Below are 21,217 nucleotides of genomic sequence, written 5' to 3'. Positions count from 1 at the left end.
CAGTTCGTCTACACCGTTCAATTGGGGTAGGCATACAAAATTCTGTCAAAATTTGTGTAATTTTTCGTTTTATTTTTTGTTATATATCGTTTTGGTAAGATGATTATGTACCCAATGGAAGAGCTCAATCCGGCTATGATGGTCATAGCCATCACATTGTTAGCCCTTCTGCAATGGGGTATTCGTGCTACAATTAAGCCCAAAATAGCGGGCCCACAGAAAAACGCAATAAAAAATGAAGTAAACAACAAAAGGAGGAAAGGCCTCTCCGCCATGCAGGTAAATTGAAAAATGTTTGCAATTGTTTTTACCATCTATCTATGCTCTTTTTTCGGCGCGCACAATTAAGGTGGAATAAACTCAGATCGACTGTCAGATGTTCTTACAGATTTATATAAAATATATAAATATATTATTTTGCTTATCTGAGCATTAAAGAACAATGTACCATAAATGACATTAACGTCCAGTATATATCTATAATATATAAATTATATATATTATTTTTATTTAATACAACACTAGTAATTTCAACAAACATTCCACTTAACAGATTTTGCTAAGATTTTAAAAAGTGTATTAAATTATTTCGCAACTTTAAAACTCCATTTTTGTGCAATTTAATTTTTTGACTGCTTGGCAACTCTGACCACCAATGCGTGCCTGTGTGTCTGTGTGTGTGTTGCTTGTCAGTCTGCGTGTGTGTGGGTTTGCGCTGCTGGCAAACCGCAAAATGGTGACATTGTGCAAATAAAAAACAATTTACGATAAACATCAAATTTCCACAAATTACCTTATATTTTACGTGAGTTGCGAAACAGATTGTAAAACGCGAAAACACACACACAAACCGAGGGTAAAGTGAAAAAAGAAAACCGCGATTCGCAGATTTTACACTGCAATGAACATTTTGTTTCTCTGTTCACCATTGTTCACCAAGTGTCGAATAGGGGCGAGGGGTTTTGGCGACTTGGGGGCGTGGCTAAGGGAGGTGCTGAGGTGCCACTTTAAGCGTGCCGCATGCCCCCACTTAAATTTCGAAATTTGCAATTATTTTTATTGCTCGCTATTTTGCTCGTCTGATGCTTTCCACTTTTTTTCACCCCCCAGCAGCCTGCCACCCGGGGGGGTGGGGATGTGTTTGGGGTGCAGAATAGAGGTCGTAGGCCATTTCGAGGGCCCTTCATAAATTTCCACAGTGCGGAAGAAGGAAAAAATTATTCTTTATATGAGGGAAATAAATAAAAATGCTTGTTAAGCTGCGGCGCTGTATGTTTGCGCATGAAAAGCAAAAAAATTATGCAGGCACTGTAAGAGATTAAAAACTAAATAAAAATAATTGTGAAAAATTGCTTTCTAAATATATATAACAAGAAAACCTTTTTAACTCTAAATAGTATCATTGATGTAATTATCAAACTTTTTAATCGCACCACTGTTAACACCTGAGATTTTCAGAGACAAAGAGATTTGCAGCCATCTTGACATTTGTGGGTCAGTAGTATGAGGCGCCACTTTCCCCCCATTTACTAGTTCGGCAAACTTATTCCAGATTTCCTAATTGATGTCGCCAGGTGTCGTCGCACCGCATAAACACGGCTCAAAGGCAAAAAAAAAAAAAAAAAGAAGAAATCCAGAACACACAGTTCACTGGCCGAATTGTGCGCCAGAGGGCCAATAATTAGGAGTGTCCTTAAGATGGGGCTAAAAAATGATAAGAGGGCTGGAAAGCAGATAGCGACATGACCAACTCAAATAGGCAGAGGGGGGAAACTTGGCCTAGACTGTGTTGACTTGCTGGCCAATGTAATTAGGGAGCATTAGGATTAGACCGACTGTTCCCAAGGAGCGGATAACAAAGCTCTACACAGAGAGAAGATAATTAGGACTAATTTGTACTATTAAATATACTTCTTTAAGTGCATTAATGAAATATTTTAGTATTTCATGGAAAAGTCAAAAGGAAATGCCAAGTAGTTGTTAAAAAAATATTGGAAAATCCTGAGACACATACATCTGATTTTCAGTGCAGACGCAAGAAGCCAACTAAAACTTGGCCAACGGCAAGTTGCGGAGAAGGAGCAGAAAATGTGGTAAACTTTTTGCTGTTTTGGCGTAAACAAAAATAAATCAATTTCTTGGTGCGCACAATTGTTAAGATAGTAGATAGGACAGAGTCCATAACGACAGGACCGAACAACAGGATAAGTCCGCAGAGTCATGTCAATGGCCGGCGGCTTTCGAGAAATGGAAATTTCGGTAGACGGCTGGCATTTTTCCTTAGATTCTTTTGCAAATATTCTAAATTCAACGGAAAGTGGAATAATATTTGCACGACTTGCGTATGTGAAGCCACTTATACCTGCGACCATGCTGATTGCATTAAGAAGTATTCTCAGGTGCCTGTGGCAAATCTAAATATTAGGAAAAAGTTCTTATAAACAAAAACAATTTAAAGATTTCTTCTTGGGTAATTTCATCATGGTAACCCTGGCCATATTATAATTGCTCTATAAAGAAAAAAAATAAGTTCAGCACAACACCTATACAGATTTTAAAGTTTCCGTGGCAGCCCCGATAATTATTTCTTGAAACATGCAAGAATTCAATTTCTAAAACTCCAATCAAATTACCCATATACACGTCTCGAACAGAAACCTAATTTGAATGCCAGCGAAGCGGGTGAAATGTAGTTAACTTTCAGTCGATTTAGTTTGGTTTCAAGCTCCCTTCAATAACCCTTGTTCTAAGCTCCAAGACCCCAAACCCTTACCATTAGTTCTTATTCCCCGGGTTCTTGTCGCTATTTCTGCTGTTCCTGCTGTTGCATCGCATTCTCATTGACAAGTTTAATTGATGGGCGTCAGCGTCAGCTTTTGGCTTCAGTTCGACGGAGTTTGGGGAAAAGGCCATGGCCAAGACACCACCCCGCCGCACACCTCTTTGCCCAGCACACTCTGACCCCCTCGTACAGTACACCCTCGATTACCGGAATGGCGACGCGACAAAACCGCAGAATCTAATTTGGCACAAACCACCAAAGCAATTAAAGTTGCAGCTCTGCAAACGGTGTCCGATGCGAATGTTCCCCAACTGTCTGTCTGTCTCTGTCTTTCCCCCGGCGCACGTGAGTGTGTGTGTGTGTGTGTGCGGAGGTATTGGCGTGGGTGAGTCCCTGTGTCGGTGAGGTGTCACTGCTAAAGGAATCGCCATAGCAATCCAGAAAATATCACACTTTTGACAATTATGCGCTTTAAAAATGAAAACTTAACAGAATCAGTAAGCAAAGATTGTTTTAGAAATAGGAACTTTTAGAAGTCTTTTTTGAAACTAATTCTGAATTTTAACCCCCACCACACTCAGCGTTTCGAAAATGGTTTTCACAGTTGAAATTAACTGGAGGCAAATAAAAATTATACCCATTTGTATCTACAAAACGTGCAAAATGTGTTGTCGCTGCAACCAGAATTCATTTGGGGTACCTGTCTCTGGCATTTTTGGGGTAATATGTGGTTGTGGCGGCTGTTGGATTGGGTGGCATGGCTATAATTTAAAATAATTTTCATTTCGTCGCAGCACGCACATTTTTTTGGTCAAAAATAATTTTTCGAGAGCCCCAAAAGTGGTTTGTGCAAAATTGAGGTTGCATTGCTAATTTTTCGAGATACATACAAATTATGTTTGGAAGTCAATTTTGAAGTGCTCAGGGTATCTCCTCCATTTGACATTCCTGCATTTGGAGTTCCAGTGTACATCAATGAATGGTTATTTATTCATAAATATTCATTTCGTTCTTTTAGTACTGAATACACATTGTTTAAATTTCCTATCCATCCTGACTAGACCGCCTGTTCTGGTTAACAACCAACGTTGCTAACCGCTTTTGACCAATTCCGTGGAATTCCACGCTGTCATCTTTGGGGCAACAGCCGCTGGTGCACACGAGCGCCATCTGCTGTCCGTAGGCCGAGGCCCCAATCGTATCCCCCACTGGCCAATCCCAAAAATAGGTACACCGCAAAAAGTGTATAAGAACAAGATTCTTAAATACAAAGCAAACAAATATTTAATCCTAAAAGAGAGTAAAATATCTTATTCACTTCAACAATCGATAATTAAATCGGAAATCTTAAAGCGTGTTATCGCGAGCATGAAGTTGAAATGTGGTAGCAATCTAAAATGCCACCTATTTTTTTCGGTGTACCCTCATCACAGCAGCCGGATCCCTATTGCTGGCGCTTTCTCATAGTCGCATTGCTTTTTATTGACCATAACTGACTTTGTCGTAGCATCTGGGTTAAGACTGGGGGGCGAGGGGGCGTTTTAGGTGACCCTCTAGCGTGCTGCATGCTCCGGCCAGCTGATGGTTGTTGTTGCCATTGAATCTATTTGTGCTTGGATCAGACGTTGTTCATACGCCCTGTTGCGGCGACATTTTGCGCACTGCCAGAAAGCGCAGTTAGTGCAACATAGTTGTGTTCACTGCACCTGCGAATGTGTGACAGAGGCGCACGAAAGGGGGTTCTTAAAGAGAAGAACATAGTACTGATCTATTCTTATTAGAAGTCTAGATTAGAAAGTCCAGGCTTTCGAACATACAATCTATCTTGGGCTCCGAAATGCATTTTCTTCTTAAATGAAAAAATATTTATGCAGGCTAGGCAATTTGAGTATTTCCCTATCGAACCCCTTTTAACCAACGCCCCTGGATCTTTTGAATTTGTGGGCTGCTACGCCAGAAGCTTTACGTTGCCCTTTGGCATTAAACTTGTGCGTCAGTGGCACAAGTTGCCATCAAGTTTAGCTTTGATGATTCTCCTACCTGCAACTCCTGTCTTTGCCGACTTTTTCCGGATCCTTCAGGCTGTATCTTTTGTTGTCGGCGTGTGCGAGTGTATCTGTGTGTCCCCGGCGTCTGGCAATTTGTCAAACAATGTGTCAAAATGCATTCCCAGGGCCTCCGCACAGCGAAGATGTCGTGTAAAATTAATTAAAATCCAAGCCAGTCCCAAAACCCCAGATCCAAGTTGCAACATTTCGAGCAGCGAACTTTGCGCGGCACATTTCCCATTCCCCAACATGCATTAGGTCCAATTAAATTGGGAAATCTTTCAGGAGCTAATTAAAAAGGCTGTTCCATAGCTGCGATTCTCCCTTCGTTAGTGGAGCAAATCGCATCTGAGTCGGCTAATGAGTTACGAAATGCATAAATCTAATCCGATTGCGAGAACGTGACCCCTACAAAGAGTGACCAGTTGTCATTCTGTCCATTCGTCCATTTGTCCGTTTGTCCATCCGAAAGTCGGCTTCTTATCAGAGCAATAAACGGCTTATCAGCTATGTGAAACGTACAAAGGAATTGTATAGCACACAACAAAACCCTACATACACATCAAGTTATTTTAAAGGTTTTATATTTGTCCTTCAAAACAAAAATATATATTTTTTGTTCAATTATTTCTTTCAAATAATAAACAAAATTTTGCTATATGTATAGTTTTAGCTATAGCATTTTTTCTAGTGCAGCTACTCGTGCATCATCAATCAATTCAATTCGCACACATACTCATGACCCAAAAAAAACAACCAACACAAATGTGCGAAAAGTCGCAAAAATTAACGTTCCAAGAAAAAAAAAACTATAAATGCGCTAAACAAAGTTGGCTGTATTTATTATACCTATATACCTATAGTTATTCGTATAACATTTTTTGTTTGGATACATTATTTAAAGATACAGTGAAATATCATTCAGAATGTTACATCATCGTCAGAGAAAATCGTTAAATCCGCTCCTTAATCATTAATTTAAGTTGAAACTTTTTATTGTCGCATTAATAGAATTGTATTTTTATGTACGCAAAGTCCGTTTATTCGCACTGCCCAAAGGCTGAAAAGAGAAAACGAACCGAAAATGGGAGAGGTGGGCTCGATAAGCAGGGCTACACTGCAAGAAATTTATGTATTTCAATCTAATTATAACTTATTATTTCTAATAAGATTAGCTGTATATGATATAATGGAAATTATATCTGTTATAAAAGCTTTGTCGATATTTTTTAAATTTTCATAAAATAATGACGCAGCTGTTTTTTTCCGTGTAGTCGATGCTCAAATTCCCCACAGTAGCCTGCCCGGAAAGTCTCATAAAATCACAATTGCAATTGCTCGGGGACCAGTCGCATTTGTGTTTGTGGAGCTCCACTGTTTTATATCCGTGTGCGATTTCAGTGTCCGTTGATTGTGCCAGACAATGACTCATCGCAGGCTGATATCGTAACCCCAAAATAAAATCCCCAATTCCCTGCAATGCTAATGAGCCGATGGATTTGATTGGTCTACTTTGAAGACGATCTACATCGGTATTCCCCCAAAACGAATATAACCAGTGACTAATTGAAGAAGTGACTGACGCTCCCAAACATATAAATACAATATCACTACGTGATGTAATGAAAATTATACAGTTTCTTTGGGTGCGGCTTTTTTATATATTTATTTGCATAAAGCAACATTTCAATATTATGGTTTAGTTTTCATGATAATAAGTAGCTTTTGAATATTTCCCTTAATATTTATATTTATTATATTGCCTTATATTTTGTAATAGCTTTTTATTTAAATAATATATTTAATCCTCTATATCCTCACTGAAGGCAGGGTATTGACAAGTCGGGTAAGCTGACAATCATAGCCCAGTAATAAACGAAACCATAACACAGTCGCTCAGCTGTTATCAGGCCGAGTTCTCTATTTCTCTCCCCGAAAACACGAAAACTCAATGGGTTCTCCGAGTTTTCTCTCTCGGTGAGACAGGCTCTCGTATTTCGCGGGGTCTTCAGTCAGTGTGCCATCGATTTTTCCCGCTGGAGCCTCGTGTTGCCACAGCGTGTATTTGTTGTCCTAGGACCGTGAGTCAGCTGGTTGGCACTCGGTTTTCCCTTCGGCTGCCGATTTGTTGTGACACTTCATCTGACAGCTGCAGTTGCATTTTCAGCTTTTCCTGCGCTTTGCAATTAAATAGTGAATAACGCGGTATAATGCGCCAAAGAAAAGCCATAAACGCGCTGCGGAAACGGATATTGTTGGATTGTAGAACTAATCAACCGTATTTCGAGTGAAACCCCAGTGAAACCAACCGGAAATAGAAAACCTCACGAACCTGACGCATTAGCAGAAACAGAGGGACGCAAAACCCCCCCGCAACACAATCAAAATAAAAATAGGGAAAAAACGAGTGAGAGAGAGAAATTTAAGTTTGCCGCGCCCGTGAAAAAATAGAAGGAAACCAGATTTGTCCAACAAATTGCACCGGAAGAAAGAGAGGGAGAATCGCTGCTGTAGCCCTCCCTTTTCAACTGGTGGGTGTGAGTTTTAGATGCGTAAGCTAGTGCCTTACCTTCATATATATATATATGTATGTATATGTATATATGGACTTTTGTGCGCCTTACTTTCGTTTTCATTTCCCACAAATTGCACAAAATTGCGCTTTTGACACAATTAAGAAAATGTGTTTCACGTGCTTTTCCTTTGTAGAAGCCTCGTTTCACTTCCCCCTCAGCTTATCCCCTCATTACACTTTATGCTTTTATTTTCCTCATAATTGAATTCTGATTTTTGTGAAGGACAACAAGCATTGAAAAGCTGTGAAAAAGAAAAAAAATTCCAAGCACCCTAGCAAACTAATTAATTTGGTGTGTTAGAAACCTTCGAGTTTTGGATTTAATATCAGAATTAAATTTGATGATTAATATGATGATTAAACGGCTTAGCTTATTATTATTACATTAATTAAATATATAATTATTTGAATAAACTTATAACATTTTAATAAAAAAGTACAGCCCAGCTCAGTATGGCAGATATTTCGAAAATTCTGCATTCCACAATTATCCCTAACAAAAAGGGTATTTAAATTCTTGTCCTGCCGGTAGATATTATCCCTAAAGGAAGAAAGAACAACAAGTAAGGAACAAGCAGCTGAAAATGAGTCACGTGGGCGGACAACAGGCAGCAATTTATTGCAGCCAATTAATTTTAGCGAACAATTTTTAACACCTCTCCCTTTTTTTCCCTTGGAGTATTTCAATTAGTCGACCATTTTTCGAGGCCTAATAAAACCAAGGTGGCTTCTCTTCGCCCATCCGATAAAAAATTTCCTAATTTGCTTTTATTGTGATTTATGAGAGATCCGTGAGCACCAAGATTTTACTACCTCCGTTTTGCTCTTGATATTATGTTTCTCACTCTATGCGATTCATAAAAGACGAATTTTTTAATAGAAGTGCGAAATATTTTGTCATTGAACTTGAATTGTGTGATAGCTACAAAGATCAAGGCGACTTTATCGGGTGTTAACCGTGGACAAACGTTGAAATTTACCCATATATTCAGTGAGAGATAAGAAAGCTTATATATTGATAACAAGTGGGGCGTGAGGCGAACAATTGAAATTATATGTAGGTTTCTTTTTTACAAAACAAAAAGGTCAACTAATTCATTATATATAAGTTATATTGTAATTTAATGAAATTTGTCATTTTTGAAAACCTTGAAACTGAAAACTTTTGCAACATACAAATGAAATTCAGCCAGAACATCTCACCAAATCGATCGCATGAAAGGTGACCAACAAAGGTTTTACCCCGACCTTTTGTGAAAGAAGCCCAAATCTGTCTTTAATGATCATTATCGGTGCGAAATTTCTCCAACTGTTGTCCAAACTTGCCAAAAAGTAAAAGTTCAATTTTCAGTTGAGCAGGAAAATGAGGAGCAGAACAACGATTTCCCATTCAGATGCACCTGCAATTTCGATGGCCTCGGGTGCCATTCGACTATTGACACACAGCAACAGAAATCGGCCGCAAAAGTATCTCACCGCCACTTTTCCCCATTCCCGGGAAATAAACTTGGCTTTAGAAATCAAACAAATAAAGTAGGAACTTTTTGTCAACCGTCACAGACCCCTTCAGCTACCTGTGCAACTAATTCATTTCATATTTCTGCAACATTTTCGCAACAACAAGTTTTTACCTCTCGAAAGTAGACAAAAAACTACGAATTTTAGCTGTTTGACTAGGCGAATATTAAATACTTTAAAACAATTCATTTATATAAGTTTTTAAAATTAAAATTTATATACTCCTTTTCTTTATTTGGTTGTTTATTTCAAAGATATTTCAAATATAACCTCTATTTGCCTTTAATTTATTTCATAAACTTATTTTAAATCGCGCTTTTTTGCTTCTCTTAAATTTGCACTTTGCAATCCTTCAAAAGTTCATGGAGTATTTCTGATCAAAATGAATGGAAAAAATTGTTGGAAGCCCAGAGCAAACAATGCGACTGATTGAAAAGTTTTTTAATTGATTTTTAAACTCCCTTCGCAGCACGACCGCATCAACATGGGGAATTCGCAAAATCGGGCTGCGAACGCCGATGAGAAGTCACCGCCAGGTGGCGCCAGTCTAGTGCGAATGGGAATCGCTGGGGGCGGTGGCGCTGGCGGAGTGGGCGTGGCCCTCGCGGAAAGGCGGAGCAGTCGAGTTCGCGTGCTCAGCCGTTTGATGGGTCAGAAGCGCATTCGCGAGGCATTCCTACACTCGCCGAAAATGGGATCGAGTCTCGAGGTCAATTTGGAGGGCGCTGGCAACGGAAGTAGCGATTGGATCGCAGCGGAAACGGAAGTGGAGCATGGACAACTGGATTGCAGCGCCGAGCCAGCAGATTTTCGTAAGTTAATTCAGAAATATTCCCTAGCAATGCACAGAGAAAAATATCACTTAAATTTGGCGAGACAAAATTCTGCAGCGTTATTTAACAAATATATAAAATACTACTTAAATAACTTTATGACTATGCATATAACAAATGAACAAACATAATTTTTTCTCTGTGCAGCCATTTTTCTTTGTTGTTATTTATATAGTTGACTCCCCCCGTGTATAAACCAACTTTATTTGTTGTTGTAATTCTGGATGTCATTGTCGGTGTGCATCAAGTTTGTTAGTTTTTTTCTATTTGTAAAAAAAACTGTTATTCCCCCTTATTTCCTCCTAGCATTTTTCAATAAGCCAACTTTATTTATCCCCATTGTTGCTACGAATGTTCTCTTCTTTTATTTTCAACTTTTTGTTGGGGGACTTTTGTTTTAAAATGAAACTCCACAGCTTCAGGGTACAGTCTGTCTCGGATCCATAGGTCAATTGCCAACTGACGGCAAAGCAAAACTGGCCCATGGCGATTTTGACACCTTTTGAGTACAAAATCGGACCAAAACATTCGTTACAAATGCCAACAGAAAATAGTTGACTGTAAAAAATACTTCATTTTCTATTTTGATCCCAATTAAATTTCGGTTATAGACAATATTTCGTACCTCTATCAGTGGGTATTAAATTATTAAAACAGACTGTATATCAAACTCTTTTCAACTCGACTTTATTGCACTTGAAGCGGAGTTTAAATAAGAATTTTTCGAAAAACTTTTACAACAACAAAATAGCGAACAAAAAATAAACTTTTCATAGAAGTTTTTTATGAAATTTTCTACACCCTTCTGCACTTCCTACATTTTTCTCCCCCCTCTCCAACCCAACACTTGACTCCTCCGAATTTTCCAGCTTTCCTCAGATATTTTTGTTGTTGCTGTGGCACCTTTGTATGTTGCACAACTCCGCCGCCTTCCCCCCGATTTCCCCGCCCTTGTATTCGTTTATCATCCCTCATCGAAGCCGAAAACTCTCAAGTTTTTGGGCTGCTTGTAACTTATTGGCATTTCGCCTTGGCAAAATAATATTTTTTACTTAGTGCGCTCTTGTTTTCTCGCTCCTTTCTTTTTTTTTTTTTTTGCCAAAGTGAAATCAAAAATTTATAGATTTTAGTTATTCATGTGAAATCTTTAAGAAGCCCCCTTTAAAAATATTAGGCCAAGCAACACACACTCACAAAAACATAAACAGAAGCTCAGAAGCACGTTTGCCATCATAACTCAGCAACTGGGAAAGCTGGAAAAGCGAGAAAATAAACCGAAAAAGCATCGGGAAACACAAAACAGAACCCAAAAACAGGACGAAGAAACAGAGACCCACTTCAAAAACTCACTGCTGTCTATTAACAGCCATAAGAAAAACGCGTCGAGTTCAAAAGCTGCAGGCGTCTCGTAAAAAAATTGAAAAAAAAAAACGGAGGAAAAACAAGCGCCAAATAAAATCACTCAAAGCTGGGAAAATATTTCGATGGGAGGAAAAGGGTTGGGAAAAGCTGAACTCCTAATGCTCTTGTTAGCGAAGACAATAGTTTCGAATGGCAGGACGCCAATAACTTGATATAAATTATATTAAATGATATATTGGCTTATCAAATTATGGAATATATTTATGGAATTATTGTTAAGCTGAACCGAGCAGTTCGAAAGTTAGTAGCAAGAGATAGTTACCTCTTCCTAGATAATCCTTAAGTAATCTTACAACTTTTGTCGTATCTTAAAAACCATTTGTTTTTAAAATGCATTTAAATTTGAGGCAAACTAACTTGCCAACCGTTTTTGATGGACTATTTTGTTTGCTTCTGTTTTTCGCGCGCATTTACAAAAATGCGAAAATCGCGTTCAAGGCTGAGGCGCATATCAAAAAGCAATTCAGAGTGGAAAAAAGATGCTCCTCCATCAAAACCACCTCCTTCAGCCCACCCGAATGCAAGAAGCTTTTTGGCATTGCAGCGGGGCAAAGCCTAAAATCAAATCAACGAAAAATCCTAAACGTGCCGCGCCGCGGGTGAAGTGGGGGGGATCAGGATCCGCGGAGGAGCTCTCTATATCAAAAATTCCCTTTCAGCGAGGAGCCACGATACAGCTATAGCTCTGGAGATTCTCCCTTTCATTCACTCGCACCCACGCACCCATCTGTTATTGGGGCCTTTTTCAATGCATAAATTCATAATTCATGGGGCCAAGAAAGAGCGCCCGAAGGTGGTGCAGATTGGGGCAGGAAACCCCTCGAAAATCGCATAAGGCTCAAGGAATAAAGTACTGCCAAAGCTTCCCTTTCGACCACAATGTGTACCCTGTAAGGCAACACACTTGACAAAATGATTCCAAGTGGTTCTAAGAACAAAACGAATCATTTGTAATGGTTTCTCAGAATCACAAAAGTTTTTAGCAACAAAAACATATGTTTTGCTTAGCTAAACTAATGTAATGTATGCAATTAATTTGCTTGTGACATAAATACGATTTTAGCCCGTTTAAAGAAATCAAATCCAAAAACTCTACAAACGAAATCAAATACCCCAGAGCAGATGTGAAAAACCATGAAAATTTTGGGGATGTGGGCGGGTTTGCCATCTATTCGCTGAATTTTAGCTTAGGACTCCTTTTTTTGGGGTGTGGGGAAAAGTGCAGCCTTTGGCGGAGTTTTGGCAACGTGCTCAATTAAACTGCCACACACACCAACACAAACACAACAATAATACCAACACACACACACCCACACACATGTATGGCCGTTCGCATTATGGTGGAAAAGTTTGGTATGGCATGGCACGTGGCTGGCCGCTAATATTTATGGCAATTAGTTTTATTAGTTTCGCTTGTACATTTCCATGTAAAGTTGTAAACTAACTCATCCACCATGCCTTCCTGCCTGCCTGTCTATGTGTGTAGTTTTAACAACTGCTTAATGTTGTTTACAATTTGTTTATAATGTTGCAATAATTGAGCGTTTTAAGTACCCAGCATTCAAAGCGAAAATCGTTTGCATACTTTTGGGAGCTCCAAATGACATTTTATTGAGCTGCATGTCGAATGTGTAGGGCCAATTAGTTTGGTAAAATTAGTCAATATGCCATTGGGTTAATAAGTACATTTCTGTGCCTTTAATTAAACGTCTGACTAAAGCTAAAACGTAGCCTAACCTTAGTAGCATTTATCAGATTTGTCAGGCTGTTTGAACATTTGTGTAAAACCATTCAAAATTCTTCGAAATTTCTATATCTCCATTAGAGCCATGTATGTAATGTAAAATGAATTTAGAACTCATTAACTTTAGGCATTAAACATAGTTAGAAAATGATATAATTCATTTGAAGAGAATTTAGCAACCACATATGTCAACGAAACATACTAGAATTCAACAATGAAGACCAAAAGTATGCAAACTGACATTGTTTTTTGTAAAGCGCCTGCGAAACCACCGAGGCTAAGAAGGCAGCTGCAAACTGCAGTCGAAAGTGAGGATCGTTGCAGTTTGAGTTTGTGCCAACTTTGTCAGCTACAGCTACAGTACGATAATAAGCGCGATGAGGAGGAATCCCAAAGGATTTTAGCGCGAGAGAAGGAAAGGGTTCAAAACACGCCCCCTCCACTAACCAAGCAGCCGCGAAAGAGACGAATAGCCCCACAACCTCCACCGATACCCCCACCGAAACCGAGAAAAATTCGTACTGAGAAAACCACCAACGATGACCACTGTGCGTTCATTGAGCAGCTCTTTTCCGAAACAACTGAGGCAAATCCATCGGCTACAGTGGTTGCGGGTAAGCTCAGTGCCGGAAAAAAACACGCGATTTTTGCCCTCGACGTCGCTGCTTTGCTAATTAATACCCTCTATATTTTAAGTACTGGGTATGTTGGGTTTATGGAGGGTACGAAAAAGGGAAACCATATTCTGAATGGGCAAATAATAAAATGAGTTCTTCATTTGCGTAAATGCATTTTAGATTAAATAAATAATTATACTATAAATCGAAGAATTTAGGTAATTTATCTGAAGATCAAATAAATTTTCGCAATGTAGAAGAATACTACTGATCTCTATTCGCATTGGATAATTATAGTAGGAAAAGTATTCAAAATACATACCTTAAATAGTTGATTACCAAGTTAGTTGATTTCTAAGTTAATTAGTTAGTTGTATCATTATCGAAGGTATTTAAGTCGTCGATCATAGCTCGTGTGATCTTTTTCACGTTTCTGCTCTGCTTTCGTTTCATGTAACTCGAGCTTAAGACCGCCAACAAAAAGCATACATAAATGCATATACATATATATATATTTCTCTGTCGGTTCTCTCTCTCTATATGCTCACTCTCTTTCTCCGCTTGCTGTGCGGCTTTTGACTTTCCAGTGGGTTTTAATTCCAAACCAGTTGGTTGTTAGTAACGCTTTGAACTCGCTTCCGCGCAGATCGGTCCATGTTGAAATCGAAAAACGCTCTGGAAAATAGAAAATTTGAATGTAAAACACACAGAACAGAAGGGCAATTGCGAGTGCAGTGTGGAAAAGTGCGGAAAATTGCCTGTTTTTGAGGAAAAGTGCCCTGCCAATGACCGGATTAGCAATCTACAGGTGTTTACATGGTGTTCTTTCCTGCTCTTTTATTATCTGGGCAAAGGGGAGTACCTTTTCCTTTGTTATCGGGGCTCATCTTGGCAGTTCGGCTTTTGTTTTGTTTTCAATTTGCCTCAATTGCTCATGGACAACAAATTAAACAATTTACTTTTGAAAGGGAGACGGCAACTGACGCCAACGCTTTTTATTTTACTTTTTTGTTTGTGAAACCCCCATCTCTCCGCGAGCGAGAAACCAGTTTTTGGGTTCTGCTGTGTACAATTTTCTTTGTTTACCTTTTGGGGTATTTTCTCGAACCTTTCTCATTTTCATTTTCATTTGCCCCACAGGCAGACACACACCTTTTCCCCCTATTTTTTTGTTTTTTTCTTTTTGTATTTGACCATTTCCCATATAGATTTTCATAATTTTGCGGCTTTCCAGTTGTTTCTCTCTTCTGTTCCAAGCGCTCTCTTTCGGCTTCCAGTGGCGCCTTGTGTTTATTTACTTTTGTTTAATTATTATTTCTTACACATGTCGCATTTTTGTGAATGAGCCATCGCCGTCGCGGATTAATGGCACATAAATCATTTGGAGCCGCAGTTGGCGGACTGTTTTATTTAATTCCAAATATTTGTGCAGCGAGCTCATCGCAAGTCATCGAAAGACATTTTAATAACCAATTAAAGAAGTAAATAATTTGTTTATCTTAAGTTTTTAACTTCAATTGATTTTCCTGCAGACCAGTTCTATTTCCCTACAACTGTCTGTTTCTCTATCTCGATTGTCTATTTCTCTACTTTGCCATAACACTTTTAATTGCTAACCGAACGAACGTAAAGACGACGTGGTCAGTTTGGATTGCACCGACTCGCTAGAATACCACAACTGCAGCAGCGACGAGTGCTGTTATGCCTCGAATGATACCCTAACTCAGCGCCAAAATCGGGAGTTGCAGCAGCGTCAAAGGCAACATCATCATCATCACCATCATATTCACAATGCCCACGAAAGCCATCACCATTATCCCTACGATCGGAGATCCTTGTGCACGAGTTGTTCAAGCAATGATTCCCTATTCACAGATCCCGTGGACGAACTGATCATATCGAAGCATTATCTAAATACAGCGGCGAAGGAGCATCGTAATCCGACAGCCAAACGCGATCGTCCACTGAGCGAAATCAGTGTGACGTCGGTGGACACCCTATCACCGAATACCGCAAAAGCCGTGCTCGAGCTGCAGAAACGCTGCCGAGCTGATAAGTTGGCGTGCCTGAGCCTAACTCGCGTCACCTACCTCAGCATAGCCAATGATCTGCAGGAAGTCGAGGAGGCGGATCGGGCCACCATATTGCACGATACGGAACTCTTGGTAGCACCCAATAGCCCGGCAGAAAGTTCGCCGGACGAGGAACTCATGGCATTGCAGCTGGGCAAGAAGTTGGCCCAGGTCTTGGGCAGTGGAGCGGGCTCACCTTTGACCCCTGGCACAATGGAGCCTTGTGCAGCGGGTTCGGGCTCACCGCTGGGAAATGGAGAGCTCTTCAACGTGTCCAAGGCGAAAAAGGTAGAGCTACAGAACCTTTCGTCTCGATTCACAGCCGCTGTCAGCCAAACACCGCCAGGTGTCACATCATCCACTCACAATGAATCAGGTAAGGATTGGCCAAGTCAACCTATGCTCAAGAGAAACTATGGATAATTTTCATAGCGCTATTAATCTATTAAAATAGCAGGAAGCTGGCATAATACAGTGCGTACTAGGTGTTCATTTTTGATTAGTAAAAGAAAAAATCGAAAATGAAATTATTCAAATTTAATATTCCTATTGAAACAAAACAGTGACGATGAGTAAATAACAAGTTAAACTAATTGCTTTAAATTAAGCTCTTATTAAAGCTTCTTGTTTGTCATGTGTTTTTTGGCCCGAGGATATCAGATAATTAAATTTTAACGACCTCGCAGCAGGCAAATAAAAACTATTTCAGACAAAAGATGTCAATTTAAACTATTGATAGAATATGCAAAGTGTTTAAAGCCATTTAAAGATTGCGGATAATGCCCATTGTTTTGTAAAATCTGATAAAACAATAGTGCAACGAGTTGGCATAAAGCACTTACGCATTAATTAACTAAATGCAATAATCGCGCTGCAAAGGGAATAGGAGTGCAAAATTAAGTTTAAATAAAGTCCTACACTTGTGCCCTTTAAAATCTACCCGTTTTGTTGGCCCCCACTTGTAGCCATATGTGTGCTCCAGAAAGTGGTCCTTCAGCCCAAAAAAAAAAAGGAAGAGGGAGACCTGTCTAAAAGCTTGTCCCTTTTTTTGTGCAGATTGTTGCTTATTCCGGCTCTGCGCCAATTTCAAAGGTAAACACGAGTCGCACATAAGTGCTTGTCAAACTGTAGTTTTGAGTGTTTGTTGCTCCTCTCGAAATTGAAGTACCCTTTGCCCCTTGGGAGGTGATAGCAAATGAAAAAGAGCCTACACCTAAACACTAAAATTCAAATTTAAATAACGTATTTTATTTGCACAATTAAACAAAATATAAAGTAATTGTGTGAAATGCGACTCTTACTTCTTTAGAAAGCTCCTTTGAGCAAAGACAACCGCAGGAAGAAAAGGTGTTGCCCTTGGACATGAATGCAAAGTTTTTTAATTAACTCATGTAGCAGCCAGTCCATTTTCCCCTTTTCCGCAACCAACTCTTTGTTTTCCGAACTGATCCGATCAGCGACGCTTTTGAAAACACAAAAAAAGCGCGAGAGAATGCTTGTAGAAAAAAGATTGAATAAAAACAAGCAGGGACCCGAAAGTAATTATTGGCACATTTATGCAAGGACTCGTTTTCCTCTGCCCCCCACATGATATTTTAAATACATAATTGCCCCCGAAACTCCCAGAATTCACCGCCCCTGCCCACCAAATTCACCTAATTGCGTTGGCCCAACTCGCTCAGCTCGATAAACAAAAAATAAACAAAAGCGCGCATGGTTCGCTGCTTTTTCCGGCCTTCTGCCACATTTTACCCATATACTCCATATAGCCCGGAAAAAAACACTACGTACCGACACGAAAAAAACATTTGTAAAAACTTAAAAATTTCAAACACGTCTTCATTGTTTACAAAATGTTGGCCGGAAGCTGGCGCTTCAGGCTCAGCTTCAGTTTCCTTTTCCCCTACTTCTTTACTTTTTTTTATTTTTTTGATTCCCCATTGTGGCTCCGCAGGGAGGCAGCGAAAATCCCAAAAAAAAAAGAAAGTTTAAATTTTAATTAAATCATGTTATATAGAATGATGCACGCGGGACTTATCCGCCAAATCGAAGAGCGGGCGGCGCATGGCCCAACCCACTTGGGTGCACAGTCAATGATGATGGGCCGTGATAAAGGCTCCACAGGGTCTACTCAATCGGAGTGGAGGGACCATAAAAATTTGCTACACAAAATCAAGGATACCGGCGAAGATTTAATGCACTAGAAAAATTATATGTTTACTTTTCGGGGGGTGTACGCAATTTTTTATGAAGCTACGAACATGAATTTCGATTTAATGAATGTAAATCATTTGTAGATTGCCGTGATGTTGAGAATATTTCAGAGCTGGAGGATTGTTAATGAGCAAGAAACAGAAAACCCTTATATACATAACTCATTAGAAAAGGCTTAATTAGTAATTAGGTATTAAGTGTCCCAGATTAAATTTAATTTTCAATGGGTTGAGTTCGCCTAGCACAGCTTACATAAATTTCATTACAATAAGTGTTGAGCACTCAAATTTAAAATGAATACATTCAACCTTTAAGCTTTGCATTCTTTTTTTCTTTTTAATACCAAACCATTCCGAGTTTTCATCGATTTACCCGCACCGCCAGCGAGAATGATAAATGTTTGGCAAATGTTTGCCGAACATTCTATAATTTAACCAGTAATTATGGGAAGTGACTTATGCGCTGGCAGGAATACATTTATCCTCAATTTTTCACTGATTTAAGCAGCACGGGAATTTCAATACAAATTTATCCAGCTAATGCCGTTGCCTCGTCATTCATTCATTCATTCGTTCGTTCGTTCGTTTTGCAGGAGTCACAGGACCTGCAGGACCTTTGGGGGCTACAACATCCTCGCCGTCGCTGGAAACGCAATCAACTGTTATAATTTCGTTTAAATCATCTCAAACACCTGTGCAGTCTCAAACGAATTCTGCAGCCTCCGAAAATGTTGAGGATGACACAGCGCCCCTGCCACTCCCACCGCCGCTGCCCGGCTTCGGCACGCCCACCACGCCCCTTTTGTCAAGCAATGTGCTGAAGAAGGTCGCCAGCTTCACGGTCGAGAAGTCTTCGGCGGGCAATAATAGCTCGAATCCCCCGAATTTGTGCCCCACCAGTGACGAGACCACCCTCTTGGCCACTCCATGTTCTTCATCGCTGACGTTGGCAAGCCTGCCGCCCGAAATCGCCGTGGGCGGTGCGGCGGGGGGCGTGGCCGGGGGAGCTGGTTCGCGACGCGGCTCATCTTATGTACCGGAAAAGTTAAGCTTCGCTGCATATGAAAAGTTCGAAGGTAAGTTTGCCAAAATATTCGTGCTTAAATACTCTGAAGTTGCGAGTTGGTTAAGATCAGAAGTTCCAAAGATTTTTAAACATATACTGTAATTTTGTGAGAGTGGAAACCATGCCTACAATCAGATATAACTAAAGATTTTAATATAAATGCTTGAAATAGTCGGATCCATGGCAGAACCTCCTTCAATTTTCGCAATTCAATTTTAAGTTGATGCTGCTTTTCATTTCGTTCGCGGAAAATCTTTTAGAGTATTAACCCAGTACTCTCGATTTTTGAGCTGAGCTTTATGCTTCAATCTGCGACTTCAGTGAAGCGATGCCAAAGGCAGGAATATCGAGGGAAACTAAAAATAAAGGGTGGGAAACGGATTTCGGCGGGGGAAATATAAAGGTAACCCCTGCGATTTCTGCGCATTTACTGTTTGCCTTTTGTGTCGTTTCTCGGGAAACATTTAATTTTATTTCCCTTTCCGTTTTTCTTTCCTTTCAGCAAATTTTTTTTTCTGCCGGTGCTCCACGTTTGATTGCGTTTGTTGTTTGCTTAAAGTTAACAATTAATTTGCCTGCTTCAGCTCCAGCAGACTTTTCCGCCCCGCACCGCTTGCAATTTTCCCTCTGAAAATCAGTCAAGAAAAGCAAGCCAAATCAAGTTGAATGATTGCATAATTGGGAAATTTTGTATGTAAATAGAGGAGAGGGCGAAACTTGCCAGGTTAACATTTTCGCAAGTGTTTGAAGTGCCTACGCATATAGATTCTATATTCCATTCTAGTTTCACCCGAAAATGTGTGGCATATTTTCGGGGAATGGCTTTAAATTCGTCTCCCAAGACTGAAAATCTGTGGAATTTTAGCACATGTAAGGAAATGTGTCCATACAGTAGTCGCTCAGTAATTAAAATTAAATTTAAACATTAAAATGACGCACTGATTATCTTATAAAAGTTCTAAATATTGTTAGGTGGACTGTGCAAAAGTCATTCCCATCGAATGCATACTGTAATTAACTTAACTCTCGCCTAAAAGTTCCTAATTTCGTATATTTACTGTGAATAATATTCCTCTTCTCTCACATTGTTGCGAGTTTGAGAATTCCGACTGCAAATTTTCAGTCGAAACTATTTCCAAAAATCATCCGCACACCCAAAAATGGCAAAGTGAAAAGCCTGCAAACTTTCGCTTCAAACACATCGCGGGCATTTTGAAGGCGCAGTTTTTGACACATGCCACGCCCATCGATGTGCGCGGGCGGGGGGTCGTTGGGTGTTTTGCGGCACAAAAGGCGCTAATTGGTAAGCTCATCGTTGTCAGCCTCCCGCTTTTCGGCACCCGGGGATCCTGATCCTCCGCCATCATCATCATCCACATCCACAACGCCCGTTGTCGTCTGCTGCAAATTAATGCAAACAAACATTTTAACGCCTCGCTGGGCAAACAAGCGAAGAAGAAGTGAAGCTGCAGCATCAGGGGGCTAGGAAAAAACGAGTGGGGCTGGTCACGCAATTTGCTGCACAGAGAGAAAATACTTGATGTCAAAATACTTAGCTTGATTCATATTTCCCACGACTGTATTCCTAAACTAAATCTTTTCTTTGAATGCAGACACTTGCTTCTTTTAAAGCTGACTTTATAACTTTGCAAGCTTCACAAATTATTCTCTGTGCACCTCTTGCTTTTTCGCGTTTTCAGCGTCGACGTCATTGTCTCTGAAGTGGCCATCAATTCTTCGTGGCTTTTCGGGAAGATGGGATGGACTGGGAAAATTCGGGATGGACGGGAGATAACTGCAGAAGCTGTTTGTCGCGACTTTTCATCAGGCAACGTCCGTCGCCGCTCTTGGTCGAAAAATCTGATTTATATGCCCGACAACATCACGTTCGCCAGCTTCGCTCGGATGAAGTGATTCTGGCCGGGATGGGAGCCATCACTAGGATGGCAAAAGGGGCGACTTTAAGGAGCTTTCCTGCCACCTAGTATGGACAACAATGTTTTCGCCCAAAGCGTTATGAAACAATATTTTGGGCTTCTATCATAGCTCACTTCCTTTACGCTAAAAACCTTGTAATAACCGGAATATTGTAGTGAGCATTTACTGCTAATATTACCTTTACACTTGTACTAGCTTTAATTTCCACGAATAGTTCAAGGCAGCTACTACTTTTGAACTTGAGAATTTACTAGCTGAAGGACGGAACTTAACCTCTGCCTTAGTTCTAACTATTAATTTGAATTTTTAACCATGCCCTAACTAATGCTATACCTGGGTATCTTTGGAGTCGCTTTAACCCACTCCATGCGGCATCCTCAATGCTTCAT

At 39.9% G+C, this 21,217-nt stretch overlaps 1 protein-coding gene and 1 long non-coding RNA gene across 9 annotated transcripts in view; one reads left to right on the top strand and one right to left on the bottom strand.

Annotated features, from left to right (window-relative positions):
* Positions 1–14,345, bottom strand: part of LOC27208366 — a 137,330-nt gene extending 122,985 nt beyond the window's left edge. The window contains exon 1 of the long non-coding RNA XR_001600823.3: positions 13,862–14,345. This is a non-coding gene — a long non-coding RNA (uncharacterized LOC27208366). The remainder of the gene's footprint in view (positions 1–13,861) is intronic.
* Positions 7–21,217, top strand: part of LOC6730927 (protein cappuccino) — a 30,055-nt gene continuing 8,844 nt past the window's right edge. Inside the window, exons 1-5 of one of the 8 annotated variants that reach the window (XM_039298500.1) lie at positions 7–279; positions 9,393–9,735; positions 13,180–13,536; positions 15,415–15,987; positions 18,418–18,900. In XM_039298500.1, coding sequence (XP_039154434.1) covers positions 100–279; positions 9,393–9,735; positions 13,180–13,536; positions 15,415–15,987; positions 18,418–18,900 — 1,936 coding nt within the window. In that variant the 5' untranslated portion in view covers positions 7–99. Of the gene's footprint in view, positions 280–6,819; positions 7,362–9,392; positions 9,736–13,179; positions 13,537–15,171; positions 15,988–18,417; positions 18,901–21,217 lie in introns of those variants that run through there. The other 7 variants (XM_039298504.2, XM_039298503.1, XM_039298501.1 and 4 more) reach the window with 7 other exon arrangements.

This window comes from Drosophila simulans, chromosome 2L (assembly GCF_016746395.2).
Source record: "Drosophila simulans strain w501 chromosome 2L, Prin_Dsim_3.1, whole genome shotgun sequence".
Lineage (NCBI taxonomy): Eukaryota > Metazoa > Arthropoda > Insecta > Diptera > Drosophilidae > Drosophila > Drosophila simulans.
Note: the sequence above shows the minus strand (reverse complement) of the source record. Positions and strands in the feature narration are given on the sequence as shown.